The 22,647-nt window shown below is 39.6% G+C and overlaps 1 protein-coding gene across 4 annotated transcripts in view; it reads right to left on the bottom strand.

Moving 5' to 3' along the window:
- Nucleotides 1–22,647, bottom strand: part of LOC134227499 (latrophilin-like protein LAT-2) — a 349,547-nt gene that overhangs the window by 110,719 nt on the left and 216,181 nt on the right. For all 4 annotated transcript variants that reach the window (XM_062709034.1, XM_062709035.1, XM_062709036.1 and 1 more), the window contains 2 exons: nucleotides 13,096–13,233; nucleotides 1,093–1,279 (listed from right to left, as the gene is read on the bottom strand). In XM_062709034.1, the coding sequence (XP_062565018.1) occupies nucleotides 1,093–1,279; nucleotides 13,096–13,233 (325 nt within the window). The remainder of the gene's footprint in view (nucleotides 1–1,092; nucleotides 1,280–13,095; nucleotides 13,234–22,647) is intronic.

Genomic DNA, 22,647 nt, shown 5'->3' with positions numbered 1-22,647 from the left:
TAATTAAAGGCCGAAACGACACCCTCGTGGGGTGGATTAATTCGGCAGGGCAGCGTTCTTCAAACTTTGATGTGGCCGTTTCAGATGGCGCGTTAAGAGTTGATAATTCACATAATAATAATATCGAGTTTTGAATACGCTGAATTTTAGAGAGACTTAATTTCTGTGAACAAAAAAATAAATAAAATGGAATCTTGAAGATCCTTCTTAGAAACAATGGAACTAGATATAATTCAAGAAAACCATTGCGATTTGTTTTTCAATGAATAATTTGATTTTACCATTAGGATGAAAAAATTGAAAAAAAAAACTTTGCAAAGGAAACGAAAACAAAACGTAAAATTTTCTGAAACGAGTTTTTGGCATAATACAAAAATTAGGACAACTTTGCAAATTTTGGCGTAACCTAATTTGTAGACAAACATTATCTTATAAATTCCGTAGAATGCAAAACGAGTGCCCTTGAAGGATAGAAGGCTTATGCTGCCGGTTATTAATTTTCAACGTCAGCATAATAGTTCTTTAAAACGATAGAGCACACGAGTCTGTAATAAAGTGTTATTAAGTGTTTTTAAGCGAATTTTGTATTTAGTTTGAAAACGTCAGTAAATTCCATTCATTCCGCTCTTTTTCGTTCACACTCACTCATGCAGAGAATGGGTCTCTATCTTCAGACCTCCTGTCAAAAGTTCAATGTTGGTGTGGTTTATTTAGTGTTTGCTAAATGAATGATTATGCGTGAAAAAATCATTGCCTCAAACCTATGTATGACTACAAAAAAATATCCCATAGTTGGTAACAGTCCGAGAACCTCTGCCCTAGCATTGTTGCGTGAATATCAACCATTATCCTAACAAAGTCACCAGCACGATTAACCTTCAAAATCAAATCAAACAAATATGTAAGAGCGCACGCACATGGAACGACAATCTCTTCACGTGCCAGCAATCAACATGTGGGCTCAGCTCCACTTGTTATGATTGCAGCATTCGTGTGTGTACACAAAGCACCCAATGAAGATGAAAAATTCATGCCACCACCCTCCAAACAGCACCGGGGACCATATTCATGAACGTTCGCATCTGTACTCACCTTAAAGAACAGCCCGATCTGGAGGCCCCGTTTCTTCACCAGCTTGGTCTTGGCCCGGCTGTCGATTTGCAGTGCCGCGGCAATCTTGACCGCGCCGCATCCCTGGCACGCCAGGTAGAACCCGGCGAAAAGTAGTATCACCGCCGGCACCAGAAAGCCCCAGATGTACGCCGAACCTTCCATTAGCCTGGCAGCACACCGTTGTTGTTATTGATGTTGGGGCCACCGCCGCCAGGTAAGGCGATTGCATGGAAAGTGAACGGCAAAAAGAAGAGAAAATTAGAGGGAATTTAATTACGGTTTGGGGTAGTTTATTTCGGCCCCGGATCCTTTTTCGGGTCAATGGGTGGACGTGATGGCGTGGGAAAACAAGCTGGGATGGAAATCCGTGCTAATATTATAAGCAACCATATGAATTCTGATGGATGGCCGGAATTCAATCAATTTTGACGGAGGTACATTATATGATTTTGCTGTAATCATATTTCAGGGAACGGGACTGGGACACTACTAGTCGAAGATATTTCTACGATGAAAGCAATTAGTAACAAAAGATATAATTAATATTGAAGTGTAATATTAAGCATTTGAATTACGATATACATACCTAACTAATTTTATTAGGGCGTTTAGTTTCGTACAAACTCAATAACTTCGTCTAAAATTGTTTGGAGAACAACTTGTGACACCCTTGTGAGATACATAACATAATTTTTATCCTTTAGTCTCTGCTTCCACCAAATTATATGTAACTGGTGCTAATATAGTTTTCATTTGCTGCCCGGCTAGGACTTATTGCAAGTTTTCCGGTAGCGGTAGAGCGAAAGCTACCAACAATTTATGTTCACAAATTTAAAGTTCTACTAACTTTCTTATTTATCCTTCTCTACTCTTTCCATCCTAACACTAACATCTCTAGCAGCACAAGTCGGGCCGATTTGGTTGCTGCAACTTAAATGTAATCAAATTCAGTTGTATATAGGTTGCAGAAACAGAAACTGCTCGCCTGCCACATTTCACTAGCGTCCCACGCATGCCGCGAGAGTATTCTGCTGGAGACACCTCTGGCCGTCCAGTGCGACGATGGTTTTCTTCCGACGGCTGCTTTACCGATTGATTGTCGAGGTAGAGGCAAATCGTCGATATCCTAGAGGTCCATATGCAGCAGCAGGTAACGTCAGAATTGGCCTCGTGCCGACTTACACCCGTTGTTTCATGTTTTGCTGCGTTGATCGCCGCTGTAATAGCAGGTAACTTGTCGTCTCATTTGCGATGATCGTCATCGAGCATCGTCCCAATACAAGTGACCACGACGCGATTGACGTGTTTGGCGTTGTTCGCTTGTCGCGAATAGTTGGCGGTCTTCATGTGGTCGATCTTATGCTTTGCTCGTCAGGATTTGAAGACCATCGACTCGAACTGTTTCCCATTATCCGACGGTATCAAGTGAGAATTTTAGGCACACTTCTTCTTCCAGAAACTCCATCATCATCTGTAAATCAGCTGTGCACATTGGCTTGATGATCATATACTTGCTCACTAGGGTGGCTCAAAAAACACTTTTTCAAATTTTTTGATGGGCCGCCCTCTTATTCGGTTCTATTTGATGCCCTGATGCTCTGGACAAAATTTCAGCCAAATCGGTCAACTTTTGGGCAGTGCTAAACTCGTTGAAAGCTTATATGGAAAAATGTATGCAGAAACATCCAAAAACAGTAATTTGCAGTTGGACGGCACAATTTACGATCAAGAACCATGATACTCATTCAGTTCTTGTAAAATAAAATACAGAATGTTATGCTAAAAACCGCGAGAAGATTAGAGTTTATTACGCAAAGATATTAGCATTTTACTGGAGTGTTGTAGGGGTGAATTTATTTCTTTTCAAAGGTAAAAGAAACGAAATTTGCTCAAACCGCACTGCAGAGAAATGATAATAACTTAGCCGGGCAAACTCGAATCTTCTCGCGGTTTTCTGCATAACATTCTGTATTAAATGCTCCAAGATCTGAATGAGTATCATAGTTCTTCATCGTAAGTTGTGTCGTCCAGCTGCAATTTACTGTTTTTGGATGTTACTGCATACATTTTTTCATATAAACTTCCAACGAGTTTAGCACCGCCCAAACGTTGACCGATTTGGCTGAAATTTTGTCCACAGCATCAGGGCATCAAATAGAACCAAATAAGAGGGCGGCCCATCAAAAAAATTGAACAAGGTTTTTCCCATACTAATTTGAGCCACCCTATTGCTCACCCAATCTATTGTGTTCTCATCCCTTGGAACGCCTGTGTGGATCCACGAAATCGACCAAGGGCTCTTCACCGGCTTGGGCTTCTCCATTTGCGCCAGCATCGTAACGCCCTACAGGCTTTGCAAGTTGTGCAGCTTCAAACGTCGTCTCCAATCTGCAGTTGCATCTGCGGCCAACAGTGGTGGGCTTGAAGTTTGTGCCAAGTTTCGTAGAATTCTAGGTGCGCAGCCACTGACTGGTTCGATTTGTGGTACACTGCTCCGACTTCATCCTTGCAACGTTCCTGAACAGGATATCATTAGTGATACGAAAATCTGGAAACATGCCTCCTTCACTGTTTACTCCATCCACCAGCTTCTTGTACCTCGGATCCAGCACCTGATCCACCGTGTATACGGCTTCGTTCAATATTCTCGAGAGTGCATCCGGTCGTACGTTGACGGAGCGTTTTCGGTAAAGAATTGCGAAGACAAACGCGTTTAGCCGCAGTAACCATTGGCACATCAAGCTGTCATCGACTTCAGGTAGCTGATAGCCGCATAGTCGCAGTACACGACAAATTTAGTTCTCTCGACGTATCTTTGAAACTTTTCTATTGCTCGGATAACCGCCAAACACTTCTGATTCGTAAAGGAATATTTCCGCTCCGACGCTAACAGCTTTTGCGAAAAGTACTGATCCCATGTTCTTCGTCGTTGGTTTCCTGCGTCAGAATCGCCCCGATGACAGTGTCACTGGTTTGGTGTAGTTTGGCATGGCTAGTACCGGCGCTGAGACCAGAGCTGCTTTCAGCTTAAGAAACGCCTCTTCTGCAAAGGAGGATAGGAAACATCGGTATCAGTAATTAGTTGAAGTTAGGGTTGAAAACTGCACTACTGCTTGGATCTTCTTGTCATCTACTCGCCATCCTTGCTCATTGATCACATAACCGAGGTACTTCATGCTCTTCCTGCAGAACATGGATTTCTTCGCCGACATTGTCAGATTCGCTTGACGCAACTGGCGGAATACTAAGTCCAGCAGTGCGATGTGTTCATCGAAGGTTTCAGAGCAGATGCTAATGTCGTCTAAGTAATAAAACACTAGAGGTTCGAGGTCTGCGAAAAGGTGCGTCATCAGCAGCGCTATCGTTTGACTAGCTATATACAGCCCAACGGAACGACCTTGAACTGGAAGTGTCTGCGGGATGGAACCGTAAACACCGTCAGTTGCTTGTCATAAGACGAGTTTATACCTTCCCATTTAATTCCACCACTTGATTGTACCTTGACAGATATGTATTTCGACCTTAACAATAAGGTCGTCTTCAGTATATCATACTTGACTCGACTCGTCAGTTGCCTCGAGTCAGTATGAAGCAGTTACTGCCAGAACGCATCCTTATGATTATCTTCGGAAGTTGTTGGTGATTGTGGATTGCGGCCGCGAACCGTGTATTGTGGTGTCAAATTGTTGATTCAGTGTTATCTGTTTAGATGTAAACTAAATAAATGAATGGTAATTGTTTGCGATTTGCGGAATGGGTTATCCTTCGTTCATCATAATGAAGTTGAGATGCCGGGTATACCGACAGACTCGATACTGTCCCATCTTCTTTTTGACTTTAACCAACGAGTTGTTCCACGAGGAAAACTGTGCCTCCTCGATGACATCCAGCGCTATCATCCAGTCGATCTCCTTGTTCACCTCTTGCAACACGTATGGCAACATGGTTTTTAGTGTGATCCAGCAGCGGATGTGGCTGGCGTTGTTGATACTGCATGAACTGCTGCCTCTGTCACTGTATTCTGGGTTGTCCACAAAGTACGTCACACTCTAAGGGGGGAGGGAGGTTTTCGAGCAGCGTGGCGATTCAAACAAACACTTTAGAGGTTTAATACATAAAGTGTGACGAAGGGGGGGGGGGGTTTGAAAATCGCCGATTTTTGCGTGACGTACTTTCTGGATCTTCCTTAAGTCAATGCTATGCTGCCACGTTTCACGTGCTTTCTTTTCCTCTGTTTCTGCACAGTTTTCGTCTACTTCTACCGCGCGAACTGGTAGTGGAACGTGAACGAGGTTACCGGCGAAGCAAAGTTCGGCTCCAGTGCACAATCAAAATAAGGCGCATCCGGTGCATACTTCAACCATTTCTTCGAGAGAACGTACACTTGCTGCTGTAACCGCTGCTCCCTGTCCTGCATATCTCCTATCTTGCTTCCAGTCCTTGCGCTTCACTTTCCGGGTGGTTTCAGACTGAATGATCTCTCGAACGGAACGGAGATGATGGCGAACAGCTTCGCCGATTTGAATTAAATTGTTCTTTGTCCTCGTTGTCACGCGCTTGGATTGAACAACAATTATCGTCAGTGTCTGAACGAAAACGAGGTAATCTGGTGTGGTTGGGTAGATCTTGGCTTCAGCCTTCTCAAAACAACGTTGTCAACTGGAATTGTTGTTTGTGCTGCTCTCCGTCTTCTATTCTGCGTTGCTTCTTCGCACTACGCCAGTTGACTGTGGTTGGTTCACTGCACTGTCACTTCTTGCAAAAACGTTCACTGCACTTATTTCATTCACTTTGAGTGTGTTTCATGTAATTCGACCGGAGGGCAGATCAAACTTGAACGGTCGTGATCTAGTGTCTATCTATCGGTGGGGCGGATTGCCGATTCAATAAAAATGTGCAGTTGGGGTATTTGAACTTCACAATGTTCAATGCTATTATCTCTCGAGGTCTCCTTTTGAAAGAGTGCCTTTGATACGGTAAATTTTTCCTCAATTGGTAGTCGGACTTAGGCTGACTACGTGTCGTAAAGCCAACCCGTAACCTTTTCGCTGGTTAAGTGCCTGTAGTCCATATCGATACTTATTGCGTAAGGGTTAAAGTCAAAATTTGACTATATTGGATAAGCTGGCGACCAACTAACTGGATGGGGTCCCTCCAAGTCATTGGGTCTCTCCCATCGTCGATGATGTGAATTTCACGAGCTCCGCTGCCTCTGGTTCCTTCAGATCGGCAGCTTTTGTTCCGGCGCCCATGTTTATAGTCAACAAACTGGCGCCAGTTGCCGATCCGCTAGTGCCTGCGAAACAGAGGCCAGAGGAAGACCTCCTTCGTCAAAGTCGTTCTTGTGTAAGCCCTCAATGGCCGGAACGAAATGCGATGACAGCAGCTCTCCGTCGGTGCGTGTGCACGCCACGGAGGTCTGACAAGAAGAAGGCGAGTCATGGCTTGCTGATCACCAATTGACACGCTGAGGAGGTAATGTATAATCACACGCTGAAAGTAACTTACTCGAACCCCACATCCCCTTCTTCTCTCAAAAAAAATCCAAAAAAATTCTAGCGTAGGACCACATAACATATAGGCATCTTTGCCGTGAAATGTGGTCTTTCCATGATTTTGAAACGCTAGCGAACCTAGTGGTGGAAGTCAAGCTTTACTGAACAACGCGCATAAGACAGAGCAGCATCGCATGCTTTGCTGCCTCTTTCTATCGCATTGGATATACGAGAGTGCCGTTCGTCGATTGTTGATACACAAAGAGCATACTTTGAAATTTGCAGTTTGTTCTATGATACCTATCTGTTTTGTGGTAGGACGCATTGATTTTCTTCTAAGTTGTATGCGCGAGACGAAGATAAACATTGACTATGTTGCATTTGCAAATCGAATAATTTCATTGACCAACTTATGCTACAACTTACATATAATTTGCTCCTTGCACCTTGGACTGATTCCCTAGTACCTTTATTCTCAACGGACATTATTTGGTTCACTGCGACAACAAGACTTTCTATCTACGAACAAATGGTTTTTTGAGTAATTTTCTACTTACAGAAGAAGCTAGTGTAAGTGATGAGTATAGAAACTCAGATACAGCTCACCGAAACCTGGTGACTTCAAATTTATCCTCGCGAACGAGCTTCTATTACCGCCATCGGGGGTGACAATGGGTCTGGGGGTGAGAATGGGCCATCGCTCTCATCGGCAGTTTGGACACAAAACAGATAGGTATCATAGAACAAACTGCAAATTTCAAAGTATGCTCTTTGTGTATCAACAATCGACGAACGGCACTCTCGTATATCCAAGGCGATAGAAAGAGGCAGCAAAGCATGCGATGTTGCTCTGTCTTATGCGCGTTGTTCAGTAAAGCTTGACTTCTAGCACTAGGTTCGCTAGCGTTTCAAAATCATGGAAAGACCACATTTCACGGCAAAGATGCCTATATGTTATGTGGTTTGGAGGTAGTAGAGCGAAATCGTTCAAAAAGGTCTTTTATATTTTGGTCTTCTTGCCCTATGCATTCAATCTATTCTACAAGCATTCTAAGTAGTTGAAATAGTGACCCATTCTCACCCCCATTCGACCCATTGTCACCCCCGACGACGGTAGTTAAACTCCTCCAAATCTACTAACAATTGTGAAGAACTTTTTCAAATAAACTTTTTGTGATCTCACATGTCATCGACGTTGTTTTTTATGTCGCTGTACACCAATTTAATGTTCGCCAGTAGTGATCAGTTGTCGAGGTCTCGGTACTCACACTGAAGCATCCACAGGCGTCGCACTATGGGCTCGACCACATATAGATTGCAGCAATGATCGAAATATCTTATTCTATGAATTAGACTACCATCCTCGTGTATAGTAACACCATCAAGCTGACCTTTAACCTATCGATGTTGAACTTTCAAACAACGGTCAAGAAAATGGTATTTATCTATTTTTTTCTTCTTTATTAAAGAGGCTCTCAGCCCTTGGCTGGTTCACCTCTGGGCCATATTTATCTAAATTTTCGCAGAGATATTATATTTGAATGGGAAATCATACTTAAATCCTATCCAACGGGTAATTCCGCTATGACTACTAAGTCAGTGAGTTTCAAAATAAACTTCAAGATAATATATTTTACCTTCCAAACAACTTTGTAGCATACGATAGTTTTCCATATCTCTCAGATTTCTTTAAAACTTGCTTAACTGGTAGTCTCATGTACACTAAAGCCGCCAAGTGTATAAATATCAAACAAAATTTATTTTAACCAAAATCAGCACTTACCTTGGGAGTCTCCCAGACGCCTCTTGTATTCCAAGCCACAATCAAATTTCAGCGGTCTTCAAAACGCGCTTTGTGAATTTCCACACCCCAAATCATTTTCCAGCAGTCTTCCAAACGCGCTTTATGATTTTCCAAACCACAATCAATTTTCCCGGCGGTCTTCCAGACGCGTTTTGTTATTTTCCAAACCACAATCCGTTTACCCGCGTTCTTTGAGACGCGCTTTGTGTTTTTGCAAACCACAATCCGTTTTCCAGCGGACGTCCCGACGCGCTTTTTGATTTTCCAAACAACAACGCGCTTTGTGTTTTTGCAAACCACAATCCGTTTTCCAACGGTCGTCTCGACGCGCTTTGTGATTTACTAAGCCATAATCCGTTTTCCAGCGGTCTTCCAGACGCGCTTTGCCATTTTCCAAACCTCAATCCGTTTTTCAGCGGTCGTCCCGAAGCGCTTTGTGTTTTTGCAAACCACAATCCGCTTTTCAGCGGTCTTCTAGACGCGTTCTTTCTGACTCGGTTTGCGTTTTTGCAAACCACAATCCATTTTCCAGAAAACGTCCCGACGCGCTTTGTGATTTTCCAAACCACAATCCGTTTTCCAGCGGTCGTCCCGACGCGCATTGTGATTTTCCAAAAAGAAAACCGTTTCCCAGCTGTCGTCCCGACGCACTTCGTGTTTTTCCAAACCACAATTCGTTTTCAGAGGTCATCTCGACGCGCTTTCCCGAGCAGATGCGACGATCTCGATAACAGAAATTGGTATGAACTAGCCTTGTATAAGAGGTAAAATACCAAAAACTTAAATGCAGATAACTTGAGGCATAACATGCTTAGGTATTTCAATTCCAAACGAATAATAACCGGTTATGCATTTGGTATTGAAATAGAATTTAATAACAGAGAATGTTATGGCTCAAGTATTGTGCATATTAATTTTTGGTATTATTCCTTTGGTATATTACCTCTTATATTTCACTCTTATATCTTATATCTTACATATGTAGGGCTAGTTCATAACAGAGTATGGTGTCAATAACAGAATTATGTATTAATTTCTCCGGCTCCAGTTGTGATTTACTAAACGACAATCCGTTTTCCAGCGGTCTTCCAGACGCTGGAATTTCGTTTTCCAGCGGTCATTTCGACGCGCTTTGTGATTTTCCAAATCACCTTTGTGGTAATACAAACTACCTTGCCTTATGTTTTTTTAACTATCCAATATTTCACTAATTAGCACATAAACCTACGCCGTTTATGTATAATTTTCCACTCCGCAGAATTTTCAGTGGATATTCCGAATATTCAGTGGAATTCCCGTAGAACTTCCTGATTGATCCCTACAACATCACGTTGAATCTCCAGAGAATTTTTCGTGAAGATAGTAATGTTTTTTTTTTTTTGAAAATTCCATACAATTTCTTATTGAAATTTCTAAACATTCTCCGTAAAAATCAAGAAAACTCGGGTGGAAATGGCGAAGGATTTCCCATTGAAATCCAAAGAATTTCTCGTTGAAATTGAATTTTTGAACGAAAAAGGGTCGTTCAGCAGAAAGCCATTTGGCTGAAGAACACAAAGCTGAAAGTTGTTTGGCCGAATACATTGTTTGATCGAAAAATTGGCCGGAAATGTCATTTAATCGAACAGTTAATTTGGCAGAATATCCTCTTCGGCCAAAATGGTCGTTTGGTATTTTGAATATTTCCAAGATATTAACGGAAGAATCTTTTGAATTTCACCGGAAAATCTTATCATCTTCCTCAGAAAATACTTTAAGCTTTTTCAGAATATTCATTTGGAAATTATTCCATGGGAGCTGCTTTAAAGTTTGGAGAATTCGTTGGAATTACCAAGTGGGGCTCTTTGGATTTCCCAACGGAAATTGTTTGGTATCTCAGCGAAAAATTCTTCGAATTTTACACGAGAATCTCTTCAGTATATTCACGAGAAGTTGTTCCAAATTTCTACAGGAAAATATTCGGAATATCCGCGGAATGTTTCTGTTGAGTTTCTTTTGAGTAATCTTCAAAAATCATTTATAATTGCAGGATCTTGTAACTGGATGATGGAATGCTTTAACGTTGACCAAAAGGCATTGTCGTTCAGCAGAAATGATCATTTTACTCGTTTAGCCGAATAGGTCATTTGGCAGAAAATGCCGTTTGGCCGAAAGGGTTGTTTTGCGAAAAGGACATTTTCGAGCCAAATGGCTCTTTCTGCCAAATAACCATTCCTACCAAACGGCATTTTCGGTCAAATGAACTATTCGGTCTAACAATTTTTTCGGTCAAACTACCAGTTCGGGTCGAATGTCCCTTTTGGATATATGTCACTTTCGGCCAAACAACATTTGCGAACAAACCATTTTCGGCCTGATAGCAGTTTCGGATATACGTTCAACTCGGCTCAATGGATTTGGCTACATGACATTTGGCTTAAATCGGCTTACAAACTAGAAAGGTTACGAAATGTCGTTCAATGATCTTTTGAAAATAAGGCCAGGTTATTTGGCCAAACGGGTGGACATTTTTGACCATATTATCCGTTCAATAATTGACATTTGGTCATGTGACCCGTTGGGCCAAACAACATTTTCGGCCAAATGGCCATTCTGTCAAACGACCATTTCGGCGCAACGGCATTTCGGTTTGATTTGTTTTGTTCGGTCAAATGACCATTTCGGCCAAACGACCTGTTAGGGAAAACGACTTTTTCTGCCAAATTACCAGTTCGTTTCCCAAAAATTTCTTATGGACAATACACTAGTCGTTAAATAACTGCAACATCAGTACATTCAAAGATAATTGCCTATGTTCCAGGTAGTAGACCACCCGGAGTGGAAATTAATTACTATGTCTGAAACTCGATTATGCATATGCACAACAAGTGATAGATATATTTCGGAAAATGTATTGGGTGGGGATTGATCCTACGAAACCAGACAGGTGCTTTTCCTACTAAGCAACGAAGGACCTCCGTCGTCCTCCGCAGCTTGGCGGGTCAATTTTAAATAAGCTTCTAATTCGTGTTGATTCTATTCTATTCTATTCTATTCTCTATTCTATTCTATTCTATTCTGATTCTACATTCTACACACAGCCACCCATAAATGAAAAAAAATAATGGTAGATCATATATCCCTAAATATTTTGTGCAGTGCGAGATTGATTACTGAAGATAGATAGATAGTGAATAATGGAGAATATAATATGGAAAATAAACTTACTGCTTACGACCGTGTGATGACACAAAAGATTACAGCAAATACCGAGCAAAACAATACTGCTATGTTTGATTTTAGGTTTTTACCGGGAATGTGATTCCTGCTAACAATATATATCTATTATTTCATAGTGTAAACGGTGCGTGCTCACCGTGTTTTATACAAAACAAGAAATATCGTTTTTTTTTTTGTTAATTATCTTGGCTGTGCATATGCACAGCACATGTTTCGAAATGGACAAATTGATACGAAATTTGCGAAAAAGAATCCACGTGTCTTGGAGGGACTCGAACTCTCAACCTCCTACTCTCTAGATAGGCGTGATAACCCCTACACAACAATACCACTAAAGGGTCCAGGAAAAAGGAAAAGCCGTCAGAATCCGAGTACCAACTTGCACCGCGGTTAGCTCGTTTTTGCGAATTGAATATCTTTCGATGATTGATTTGTCCAATCTTCACATGTGCATATCCACAGTCAAGCGAGCCCACATTGTTTATTATCGAGAACATCACACTCTATGCCCCCAACAACGGGCTGGGCGGATTTGTATAGAGTGTGAATCAATCACACTCTGCTGTGCCAAAGACTTGCTTGGCTAAAGCATTTGATGAGTGTGACTGTTCTACGTATGGCCTACACTTGGTTTCAATTAATTGCATATTATTCGGCAACTCGGCTGTACGAAAATCGAAAGTTTTAAGGAATTTCTTTGAATTTCTAAGAATAATGTATTAAACAGCAGACGTTCGATATCTGCAATATAAATATAAGTATTATGGAATAGATGGTTGTACATTCACATTTCATTTGAAATTTGAAACGACTCGTACTATCTCTTTTCAGCATATTTCATTCAACTGGCGTAACTAGATAAATAGCAATATATTCTTTCTGTTTGATAGATTAGTTGAACAAAATAGTTTGAATTGAGAGCACAATCGCAATTCCAAATATCATGGTCAGAATCAATTACGCCCATTTGAAAAAAAGTTCCTGGATTTCGAAGCGACGAACATAGCTCGTTTTCGCTGATTTTCTTGCCAATCAATCTCGTAATGATATTGAAACGTAGTCGCTCTACTTCGTTGTGATGATTCCCTCTTATATCAGTGAGAGGTGTTTTAAATGTGACGTCATAACTTTTTCAAAAATTTAAACTCTTAACTATTCTTAAAACTTTTCGTGAATTCTTAACTGATGTGCATCTGCATAAAACTCTAGATACCCATCCCTTTTCAAAACGGGGACATAATTCCCAAATGACCCACAACCGCCAATTCCGCACGAATGCCTAATAAGCAACCAATTACCGTCCGATTCCGAACGAACCGGCGGCGTTTCCGGGACATGACCGCCCAGCTAATATCCGAGAAGCACGTTTTCCTGCAAACCGACGCTTGCGGGCACAGTCTAGTCACGCAACCACCCACCGAACGCATATCGACCACAAACACTAACCAACACCGCCGAACTTACCAACAATGACTATCGCCGTTCAGGTCGTGCACGATCTGTGCGATGACTTGTGCTCCGGTGATTTTCACGTCCCGTTCCTTGTACTTGAAGGCGGCGGCCACTCCCAGCATTAGCAGCGGAAATCCCCACGACAGCAGGCTGTGGATGGAGGAAAAAAAGGAAGCAAAAGAAAACGCACCTATTATTATGGGGGAATCTGTTGCGTTCTCTGAATCTGGAACGATCAGCGAAGCCGGGTTCGTTCGAGAATCAGATGAAAGCTTTTTATGATGTTCAATTATTTTAACATTCATTCCGTGGAGATAATAATTTTATAGATATGAAAAAAGTTTCCAAAAAACCCAATCGTACAAGAAAAGCAAAAAATCAACGCTTTTCTGTATGTAATGTTGATAGAATATCAGTTGCCAATAAAGACTGTAACGATTTGCAGAATAGTTAATAGCTTCTTTTACAAGATTTCTATTTTTGCTATAGAAATAAAAAAATAAGATTCAGCAACATTCACATATGGCAAAATTATTAAAAATTAAAACAACGCAACTGAAGTGACAATAGATTGAAAATATTGATTTCCGTTTGATTTTTTTCTGAAAGCCAACCTCGCTTTTGATTGCCAATAGAAGCCCAGAAAGTGTTAATCGAATATCTATACCTACTTAGCTGAAAGGCAGACGAAGCTACAGTAGGATCAGTGTACCATCGAGAGGATAACATCCTCCCTGTTTCTGGCAATGGCAGCAACAAAATCGCTGCGAGCGAAAGTCAAGGACGACAAAGTTGAAACGAAAATTCAATTTCTATTGGACGGTGAAGCGCGCGTAATTTACGGCAGATGTGTGCCATTTCGTTTTGCTCATCTTTGTTCGACGTCATCACGGCGACGATGACGATGACTGGCTACCGGTTGGGTAGAGTGAAACGAGTCAGATGTTTCACTGTTTTATTATCACTTTCCACTTCGTTCTCGTCATAAAACTGTCATTAAAGGAAAAGTTTATTGGTTCGAAGTCTTCTGATGGATGGTTTTTGTTCTAACAACTTTTTTTTATCACTTGCCGGCATGGTTTTAAAGGAAGCTATCTGTCATAAAAACCGCTGGAACATTGCATTATATGAGTTTTTTATGTGCCTTATTCTAATTAACTACTGAGAGATTAGGTTTTTGAAAAGGCAGCAATGTCTTTATTTATATTGTACATGGTCGGGGTTCTACCAAACTGCATCAAGCGGCTTTTTGACTGACTTGTGATATTTTGAGGAAAAAGGAAATCTTCTCACGTACGTTTGTTGTAAGATATCATCTGTTCTGGGGTAAAAGGATATCCGATACGATTTGTAATAAATTAAATTTATAAAACGAAAAATTGGGCAGATTTAACAGAGCCCCGGCCACATGAACAAGCTTTGACCTTTGCATAGGAACTACATTTATTATTTGCCAGATAATATGTTAGAGCAATCAAAAGCAAGTCGAACACAAAAAATTGCAGACGATCTTACTAGTAAAGTAAATTGACCTTTAGGGGCAAGCCAGAGTAAACGCAACAAGCAATGCGACGTGACTCACGTAAAAGAATAACAATTATTATCAACAGGCTGTCAAACTGCACTGTCGCGTTGCATCGCACGTCACGTTTACTCTGGCTTGCCCCTTAGGTTCTAATCAAAATGAAACATATAACGATTTGCGAGGCAAAATGCTTTTCCGACCCCAACCTATGACACACCATGCGCCCCCACGTATGTGTCCATACCAAAAAGAAAATATCAGAAGACTGACGGTGCGTTGTTCACTAAGAGCTGCAGGCAGACTCTTTTTTCGCCTCTACGAGTTTGCCAGCTATAGAATATCATTACCTTTTTATTTCAATAACTAGCAGACCCGACGAACTTTGTTTCGCCTAAAATTGATTTATTCTCTGATTAGTTCTCGAGTTAAACAGAAATGTATGTTCCATTTGTATGGGAGCCCCCCTTTCCAAAAGGGGGAGGGGTCTCAAACCATCTTAAGAACCTTCCCCGACCCCAAAAACCTATGCATGTAAATTTTCACGCCGATCGGTTCAGTAGTTTCCGAGTCTATAAGGGTCAGACAGACAGAAATTCATTTTTATGTATATAGAAGAGAAGATTATAATTGGTTTTCATGGGTATTTTTTACCTCATGCCACATCACAATATTATAGAAAACTTCAATAATACTGAAAATGTTTCCATTTCAAAAAAGAGGTAAAATTATTTTAACATTTGGTGGTGGTTGATCCCTAGATGTTATCCTTACCTTCATTCTGCTCATGATCTTAAGTATCTTGAGTTGTCAGCACTCATTATAATATAGTGTAGGGGGCTTGCTTGAAAAAAAAAATGAGTGTTCAGAACAGGTATCCACCGGTTGATTTAGTGTCAACTGATAACTTTTATTTTTTCACGCATCAATTTCTTAGGAGGTTTGTTTTTAGTGCATATTACATAACGCAAGAGAGGGTTTAAACTCTGCTTTACATTGCATGAATTCCCCGATTCGGTACGTTACTACTACAGTAATAGCTGTTTCGGGGAAGTTAGGATCGAGTTTTAGACCTGTGCGCCGGTCATGTAATCGGCGGCAGCGTGGTGGTCACTTTAGCCCCGGTGGCGGCGCGCCGTTGGCTTTTATCGGCGGCGGCGTGTACCGGCGTGCATGAAAAAGTCGAAGGCTGAAAAAATATAACTTAACGCGGATTTTTGGACAGAGTGTAAAATAATCGAAAATTTTTGGTGACGTCCACCTCTCTTCACTTGTCAGCTCACTTCCAGACACATTCATAGTCGGCTCTGGACTGTCAATATTCGGTTGAATGTTAGTCATTGAATATTTATGCACATTCTACAAATTGATAAATTATCTGAAATCTGAACACGTTTTAAATGAGTAAAGTAATTTATCACATAGAACTGAATCCGATTTTCATCCACGAGGCACTTTCAACGGTAAACATCAATATAAACAATGCTAATCATGTTTTATTCTGCACATAGTATGTACATTCAGTGACAGTCGAATGAATGAGTTTGAGAAGTAGTCATCTGACTATGTCATTCTATGTTTTGAATAATCATGCGATGTTTGTCAAAATTCAGACTGAAGTTGCTTCATGAAGATGAATATTTTAAGCTCTGTTTTTGGATTCACACAGTACGAATAAACCGTATAAAAATCGACTTCAGTTAAAATTGAAATATTATACGGTTGCCGATCATCAAACAGCACATTCAATAGTCAATTGCTGACGTACCTGATTACAAAATGTTGTTGAAATTAACATAACTGGAAATGCGCACTGGCTGAGTAGTCGTTTTCGGTTTTAAACCTGTGCCAGGTCCGACCCCGACTCTGAATAACCGAACAAAAAACAAATCGGGATCGAGTCAGTATGATGGTATTAGTGAGAACTCAATCCCTATCATCTGTTTTGTTTTCAATTCGCATTTTTATCAGCCGGCAGACAGAAACAGACATATTTTATCTATTGAATTTTGTTATTAGTGTTATTTTTTCTTGCTTTATTAGTTATGGGGGAAATCAGACGTTTCTTCTGTTAATTGTTTAATGACTAAAATGACTATTATTCCATCAATAAATTAATGTGATTAGGAGCTTGTGATGAATGACGACGGCAATGTGGATTGCCGTGAAAGAATTTATGCCAATCCGTGTTTTCCGATAAACTATTATGCTGATTCTATATGGCTTTTTGGGTAACAGTGATTGTGTACAGTAAGTTTGAATTATCAATTATGTCATTGAAATAGAACAGAACAAGAAAATATGGAAACACTTTGTAAAAAACCAATAATTTATTGAGATTTGGGGCCTTTTATTTTAAAACAAAGAATCAAATCGTACAAGACTTGAACATTATTATTTTTTGCTATTTGCATTTTTTTTTTGCTATTTTTCTCCCAAGAAGAGGGAACCCTTTGGGATAAATTGCGATTTAGTCAAAACTGCACAAACCAAATATACAAGAGAGGCAAATAATTTTTCACTACATAATCTAAACAGGAGATTCAACATAATCAATATCAATGGGATAAAATACGTCTTTGTCGGTTTTTTTAACGAATTACATTATGTTTATATTCTTCAAATCCGAAATCTTGAACAAATTATGCACAGACTGCAATAATGAATAAAATAATGGTATGAACATTTTAGTATAAATAACTTCATAGCGGCAGATACTCTGGTACGCTTTTTTCCCATTAATAGAGCAATTATACCTAAAGCATATGTTCGAATACACATTGTAATAGTGAATAAATAGCAGCTACCTTCTCGTCACTGCATTTTATAAATCACATTTTCAACAAAATTTTCAACCCTCATTTTGTTTATAGTGGAGCTACCATCTGAGGTAATCAGCGAAAAATATGTCGATATCTGAATCCGATTCACCATCAGAGAAACTTGAAGACAGCACAAAATTAAAATAATCCATTTTTGCGTGGAAAACAGCAACAAAATTGATAAATTTAACAAATGAAACAAACAAAATCAAATACCCATCCGTGTCTTTTACGTTTTCATTTTCCTTTAGCGTAAACATAAACACCAGTTCGACAGTTTGTGTTTGAATGTATTGGTGAACCTAGGTTGGATCTCGATAAATCAGCAGAGCGAACCTCATTCATTTTGGGTCGGATCTGGTGCGGATCGCGATCCAACCTGAACGAATAACGGAACGTTTTGACAGCTGTTAGAGCGGATCCGGTGCAGAACTAGGTTCGACCCAGCAATAACCGAAAACGACATAAACTGACAGTTCGTTTGGCTACACTCGCCTTCGTCTCAGCTCGTATATGGAACCTATAGTGTCATAGCTAAGGTGTTAACTAATCATCATCCGATTTGTCAAAACCATCGTGCTAGTCAAGTGTTCACGTTGTACTATCCAGCTTTCCACCCTCGCCATAATGGCGGCTGCTATAATTTTTCTGACAATAACTGCTTCGGACGCCGAGCTGTGTTCGACGCTTTCATATCTAGGCAACAATTTTCACTTTGTTTATTTATTCATCTCAGAGAAAGAAAATTATCCACCTACAAAAACGAGTTTGAACAATTTCTTAATTTTCAGGAAATTTCTAATTATATATTTGAGTTTCGTAGGATTTGGCGATGATTAATGTCACTTTCACGAATGCCTGGTGCAGCAATACTTGGTTTGAACCTAGGATAGGATGTGACAATTCAATTGTGACTGCCTTGTTGTTTTTCTTGTCGGTTGCTCTGACGAGGTGGTCGCCAGGGCTGCCAAATTTATTTTGTGAGAAATCTTCCAAATTTTGTGTATCAAAACTTGATATTTTCTCTTTCATTTATGCATTTTTTATGATTCTCTTATAGATGGGCTAACGCTGAAAAGTTTTTACTAAAGAAAACATGACATTTAGATCAAAAAATGACAATAAAATGATTAATTATGCTCACAATCAACAATTTTCTGACTTCACAACTCTTGAACATAATTTATACGGCGTTTGCAGTTCAATATAGATTAATTTTGTGCCAATAAACTTGAATATGAACATTTGCGTTTGTTGCAAAATATTAATTTATGAATCCAGCAACACGGCCAAACTAACAACAAACGGCCCTACGGAAAACGCGCCGCCGCCGATCGAAGTAATCGATTGTTATTTTCACCCAATCAGCAACCGGTATGATTGTGACAGAAAATCGGTACGATTTTTAATGACCACTTGTCACATCCTATCCTAGCCTTAAAGTAGAGTGACAGTCTTCCCCGTTACCATCGAGATTTTTTAGGTTATTTGTAAACAACAAGGAAATTCATGTATCATCATTTTCTATAGAATTGCTAATCATTCTTCTATTTTAGATTTTCCATTTCATGAATGTGAATATGCCTTAAGAGCTACGCAGAATGATGTTAATAAATTTGTCTGTTACAACATTGAACAATGGAACACCTGTAATTTTGTATCGTTAATGGCTCTACGGGCAATCCGAGACTCCCATACCAGGCACGTCTCTGCGATCAAATCCTCTGCAGCTATTCTTCAATTCTTAATCCTAGCTGAGGTTAAAGTTTTTGCGCTGCTGGCCCTGGAATCATAGGGGAGGACCAGAGTTATTCGATTTCTCGATTTCTAGATTCTCTCGCAATCTAGCTGACCTCAGTCGAGTACACATTTTAAATACACGTTATCTAATTCTCGTATTTTACGAGGTGGTGATTCTTCCAATAGATTTTCTCTAATTCGACTAATTAGTAATAGAATAATTGTACATATTGTATTTTGTAAGTATCGCTAGTCATGTTGAAAACCGTAATGGGGGACTGTCGAAGTTGGGTTTTTTTCGCAATCCGTACGTTAAACTTAACTTCGCTAGTAGTGCGCTAGTCTAATTAGACCCTAATTAAAGTCCCCCATTCCGGCTTTCAACTTAATTGAGTATAAATTAAGTCTGCAAAGGGTCGGCATCAAAACGATCATTCAGGTAGCACCTTATATTTTAGATGAGATACAACAATAATGTCTCTTTCATAAATCTGTACGATAGATGAATTAGAATCGCGAAACATTTTGAAGCCCTAAAACCATAGATAGTATGACATGGAACGCGCGTCTCCTTGTATTGTAGAAATAATACAAGAAAGCCTCGAGAAGCTCAATAGCTCATTCCTTCAAATGCATGCCACACTGCCACAGGCACCAGCCAAGCTTATATTTTCACGGATACCTAAAAGAAGTACAAATTAATAGTAGGTATATTTTAATGGACAAAATATTAAACCAAAGTTTGAAGACATGCTCAACTCAAAGTAAAATAATGACAGTTTAACGATGTTTACAAAAAAATCAACGAATCACCGATTGCTAAGATCCATCTACAAATATTATAGTGGACACAGCATGTGTCAAAAGGGGTGATTCAAAGTATTATGGCACCAACTCGTAAAAAGCTGGATATACACAAGTAATAGTGTGCGTATTTTATGTTGGAAACAGTATTATTGATATAGGTACAAGGGGCCCTCCTTAGCCGTGTGGTAAGACGCGCGGCTACAAAGCAAGACCATGCTGAGGGTGGCTGGGTTCGATTCCCGGTGCCGGTCTAGGCAATTTCGGATTGGAAATTGTCTCGACTTCCCTGGGCATAAAAGTATCATCGTGCTAGCCTCATGATATACGAATGCAAAAATGGTAACCTGGCTTAGAAACGTCGCAGTTAATAACTGTGGAAGTGCTTAATGAACACTAAGCTGCGAGGCGGCTCTGTCCCAGTGTGGGGATGTAATGCCAATAAGAAGAAGAAGAACAAGCATAGGATTAACTGTTTTTGAATGTTATTGAAATAGGTACATGGCGATGATGATGTTTTTTAGCTAAATACTTTTAGAATGTGATAATAATTTCATTTTTAAAGTTGCCAAATTGTTCTCAATTAAAAATTACGTGAGGTGAGCATAATTAATCTCATGTTTCTTGATTATTGGGTGAGAAATCAATGCATTTCATATGCGCATTGCCTTATTGTTATTGATATAGGAACAGATACCCTATATAAAAGAAAGTGGATTTAGGTGAATAAAATGTCTCGCAAGTATGTTCCAAGCCTGGGGGCAAGAAATTATATTGAAAAAATATTATCTTCTTCATTTCCTTTGAGACAATATAACTTACGAGCGGGATGACCGATTAGCAAGATTTCCTCATTAATCGATTCGTCTTAAGCTCCCTTGTGTTTCTATATATAAAAAGTAATTAAGTTTCAAGGGTAAAAATTTAAAATGGTGAAATAGAATATTGGTTAGCGAGGAAATCTAATACAATCGCGCAAAAATGATCTAGAATTCGGCGTCGCAATCAACGCAGAAAATGATATTTCGAACGTTAAACGTAAAAAAAAACCCGAGCTGGGTACGTTCTGCTAGTTATAAATTAATACGATATTTTTTGATATTTGAGGTTATGGCTTTCAGTCTTCTTATGCTCAAAAACGGGTTTTACGTTTTTATCCGACGTTTCGGTTACATATATTGTACCTTTATCAAGGAGTTAACTAAGTCCCGTTTTATTGTTACATTGTCTTAGCATAGAACGTTTATCCGTCACAACATAAATTTAAATCGCCCCTCTACGGAAAATAGAGGGGCGAGAATATTGTGGACAAAACGTTCTATGGGCTACCATAAATTCAACAAAACGGACTTAGTTAACTTGATAAAGGTACAATATATGTAACCGAAACGTCGGATAAAAACGTAAAACCCGTTTTTGAGCATAAGAAGACTGAAAGCCATAACCTCAAATATCACCATCATAGTCGATCTCTCCTAGAGATATTTTTTGATTAATTGCTTCATCTACAACAACTCGCTTGAGTACACGTTTTTCATACTTTTCTCATTATGATTTTTACGGTTGTTAATGAGGTTGTCAATCGAAGAAAAAAATTTGGTGAGAAATAAAACAATTTACTTGCTAGATTGTCCGGACGTTTCAGTCGACACACTGACCTTCGATCATCTTCTGCGGACTAATCTTCCCACCGCTTCCTTACTCTAAGACGGCCAAGGAAGATTATTTGGTGATGATGGTCGAATTGACCGAAACAAATGACCGAAACAATGAAACAAATTTCTCGCTGAAAAATTTATCGGTTATCAAATGTAACATGTATTCGGAACAATCAATCCTTTGCCATCATTATAATTTTTATAGATTATGATCGAAACGAATGATGATCAAGGAAGTTATCGATCATTTAGTAATTTGCGTTCGATCATTTAGTAGTTTGTCAATAACTCATTCTAGAAGCTGAATTTCAAAATATGTTGTATGGTGAACTTATAGCGCGAAGGTTTTTCTACAACTCTGCCTTATGGTTCGTTGTATGAATTCCACTAGTAAGGGATTTTTTGCTATAGTTTCAGTAAGTTAGACTAAATGATAACAAAATTCCAATCATTTAGTTTAAGTTACTGCAACTAGCGCTCTAACTCCGATATTAGTTGAATTTTTATAACAAACCATTAGGCAGAGTTGCGGAAAAACCTTTGCACTAGAATTCTACCATACAACACATTTTGAAATTCAGTTTCTGGAATAAGATATTGGCAAACTACTAAATGATCGAACGCAAATTACCAAATGATCGATAACATCCTTGATGATGATTAAAGTTACGCCAAATTAAAAAATAAACCAATTACTCCAACTACAAACAACTATCAAATATAATCGAGAGCAACAGCCTCATACTTTCTACACGTAGCAGTACTCGTTTTAAAAATATGAAAAGTGTTATACGGCGAAAATACTTGAACATGTCATGAACGATGTCTTATTGGAATTGCTGGGTAGCACCAGCCATTCTTATGACCGAGTGATTTCAAATGAGACAGACCCTTGGGGTCTGATTATCGAATAACCCTTCTCGCAGAGCAAGATGACTTTTGACAGATATCGAATCATTTTGCATCGATGTCTTATTGAAATTGCTGAGTAGCACCAGCCATTATTATGACCGAGTTA

Source organism: Armigeres subalbatus, chromosome 3 (genome assembly GCF_024139115.2).
Source record: "Armigeres subalbatus isolate Guangzhou_Male chromosome 3, GZ_Asu_2, whole genome shotgun sequence".
NCBI classification, from domain to species: domain Eukaryota; kingdom Metazoa; phylum Arthropoda; class Insecta; order Diptera; family Culicidae; genus Armigeres; species Armigeres subalbatus.
The sequence above is the reverse complement of the archived record's forward strand: the minus strand, read 5'-3'. Positions and strand labels throughout refer to the sequence as shown.